Genomic DNA, 2736 nt, shown 5'->3' with positions numbered 1-2736 from the left:
CACCACACAGTACTTCATTAGTTTTTGATGTAGTGCTTCATGATTCATTATTGATGAGACTCTGAAAAAAATATATACAGAAGGAGCAGGAAGAAAAAACAATAGAAGCCAGAAGTAGGCTCCTTTATTTCCCCCATGTAGTCTGGCTGCAAATCCCTATCTCCTGAGCTTGAGTCTCTCTTTGCTTCTTGAAACCTAAAGGAGCCTAACTTAGGCATCGTACTAGCAAATAAAAGAAAAAATATTCAGATATTATTACCAAAGCCGAAGGTAAAAGAACTTTAAAAGGAGATCACGATTCATGTGGTTCAAGTACGAGGTTTAATTAAAGAACAGCTTTAAGTTGAAAGACAAACCTTGCATAACGTGGAATGCATTCAGCAAACAGAGGCCAGGCTGAATACATGCGAAACCATGTCTTCAATGGGCAACAATCAGGAAGCTGGGGATGTACAACACGATGAGGAGAAAAACTCAGGAGGCTTTTGGAAGATTGTGTCCTGTGTCAGAGGGACTGTCAGGTGGAAGTGTTGGAATCGTTTCATACACCAAAGGGAACAAATAGGAATGTGGAGAATAAAGGCTTTGATTCAATATTAAGAAAATCTCTTCAAACATTTGAATTCTGTCAGAAGATGGGGTGTTCTACTTTACAAGGTTGTGAGTTATCATTGAAAGTGTTCAAGGAGAAACAGGAAGTGCTTGGGCAGTGATGTTTTTATTTTTATTTTTTAAAGATTTGTTTATTTTAGAGAGCAGGGGTGGGGGGTGTGGAGAGGCAGAGGGAGAGGGAAAGAGAGTCTTAAGCCAACTCTGCCCTGAGTACGGAGTCCGATTTCACAACCCCTGAGATCACAGCTTGAGCCAAAACCAAGGGTCCGATGTTTAACCGACTGAGCCATCCAGGTGCCCCGGGCAGTGGTGTTTTTACAGAGATATTTAAGGACCATCTCAATTCCAAGAATTGAGAGCCCCCTTCCATCCATGACCTTTCCTGGGTGGAAGGACAGATTCTAGAGCCTGGCTACCCAGGTTTGTATCCTGGGTGACCCTAAGCAAGTTACTTGCTTTTCCACGCACAGGTCCCACTCTAGAAATTGAGAAAACAGTAGCACCGATAGCAGCAAGAGGTCGTGGAAATTAAACAAGACTGTTCAAGTAAAGGGTTTCGAACAATGCCTGGCACCTGAGAAGCACTAGACACACACGTCAGTTGTTGCTGTTAAAAACTTGTTCTCGGACCTCCGCCGCCGCCAACCGCCGCCTCAGCTTGCGCCGCCGCCGCCGCCGCGCACGCCGTGGGAGCCGTGACTGACGACGAAGTCATACGGAAGCGTCTCCTAATTGATGGAGACGGCGCTGGAGATGATCGGAGAATCAATCTGCTCGTGAAAAGTTTCATTAAACGGTGCAACTCCGGGTCCCAGGAAGAGGGATACAGCCAGTACCAACGTATGCTGAGCACACTGTCCCAATGTGAATTTTCAATGGGCAAAACTTTGCTGGTATATGATATGAATCTCAGAGAAATGGAAAACTATGAAAAAATTTACAAAGAAATAGAATGTAGCATTGCTGGAGCACATGAAAAAATTGCTGAGTGCAAAAAGCAAATTCTTCAAGCAAAGCGAATATGAAAAAATCGCCAAGAATATGATGCTTTGGCGAAAGTGATCCAGCACCATCCAGACCGGCATGAGACATTAAAAGAACTAGAGTCTCTGGGAAAGGAACTAGAGCATCTTTCACATATTAAAGAAAGTGTTGAAGATAAGCTGGAATTGAGACGGAAACAGTTTCACGTTCTACTTAGTACCATCCACGAACTTCAGCAGACGCTAGAAAATGATGAAAAGCTCTCAGAGGTAGAAGAAACTCAAGAAAGCACCATGGAAACAGAGCCTAAGCCATAGACAAGCTACTGGTTTACCCTTGCCAAGAATGTGGAAGTAACAACATGCTCCTAGTGCGTTTAGAATTTGTTGTGCTCTTGAGATATTTAAAGTTTTGGCAGTAAACTACTTTGCTTTTAAATATTAACGCACAGTTCATTCGTATTTCTTTACACAAAGGAAAAAAACTTCAGTACAGATTTGTTTGTATTGAAATGTCTTTTTTATTCTTAAACTTAAAAGGTAGGAAGCCACATCCAAAAATGTTTAATAAAATGTTTTCAAGCCAAAAAAAAAAAACAAAAAACAAACTTGTTCTGGGAGGGGGGCGGCGCCTGGGTGGCACAGTCGTTAAGTGTCTGCCTTCGGCTCAGGGCGTGATCCTGGCGTTATGGGATCGAGCCCCACATCAGGCTCCTCCGCTGGGAGCCTGCTTCTTCCTCTCCCACTCCCCCTGCTTGTGTTCCCTCTCTCGCTGGCTGTCTATCTCTGTCAAATAAATAAATAAAATCTTAAAAAAAAAAAAAACTTGTTCTCCGGGACTCACTTCACCGGGATCGTGGTCAAACTCAGTCTAACTGTGCATGGAATATCTGGTCAGCGTTGAAGGAAACAAACTTTAGACCTATTTCGTTTCTGTGTCATTAAGTTAGCAAATGAACGGTGAGAAAATGGCTCTAGGTTTTGGGATAGTCCCTCCTTTAGAAAGTCATGGATGCCAGAAAGAACAAAGAAAAGCAGCCCAGGGTTCATCCTAATTGTATTCCACCATTGGTTCAGGAAGTATTTTGGGGGTGCCTACCCAGGGTTCATCCTAATTGTATTCCACCATTGGTTCAGGAAG

At 43.1% G+C, this 2736-nt stretch overlaps 1 protein-coding gene across 1 annotated transcript; it reads left to right on the top strand.

The window, feature by feature from the left end:
* Nucleotides 1-1226: 1226 nt before the first annotated feature.
* LOC113254092 (THO complex subunit 7 homolog) lies at nucleotides 1227-2107 on the top strand (the record flags this gene model as incomplete). The annotated part of the gene is given in 1 exon segment (XM_044383554.3): nucleotides 1227-2107. A coding segment is annotated over 1 exon segment (687 nt), but the record flags the coding sequence as incomplete, so codon positions are not given.
* Nucleotides 2108-2736: the final 629 nt, after the last annotated feature.

Source organism: Ursus arctos, unplaced genomic scaffold (assembly GCF_023065955.2).
Source record: "Ursus arctos isolate Adak ecotype North America unplaced genomic scaffold, UrsArc2.0 scaffold_20, whole genome shotgun sequence".
NCBI classification, from domain to species: Eukaryota; Metazoa; Chordata; class Mammalia; order Carnivora; family Ursidae; genus Ursus; species Ursus arctos.
This window is presented reverse-complemented; position numbering and strand designations above follow the sequence as displayed.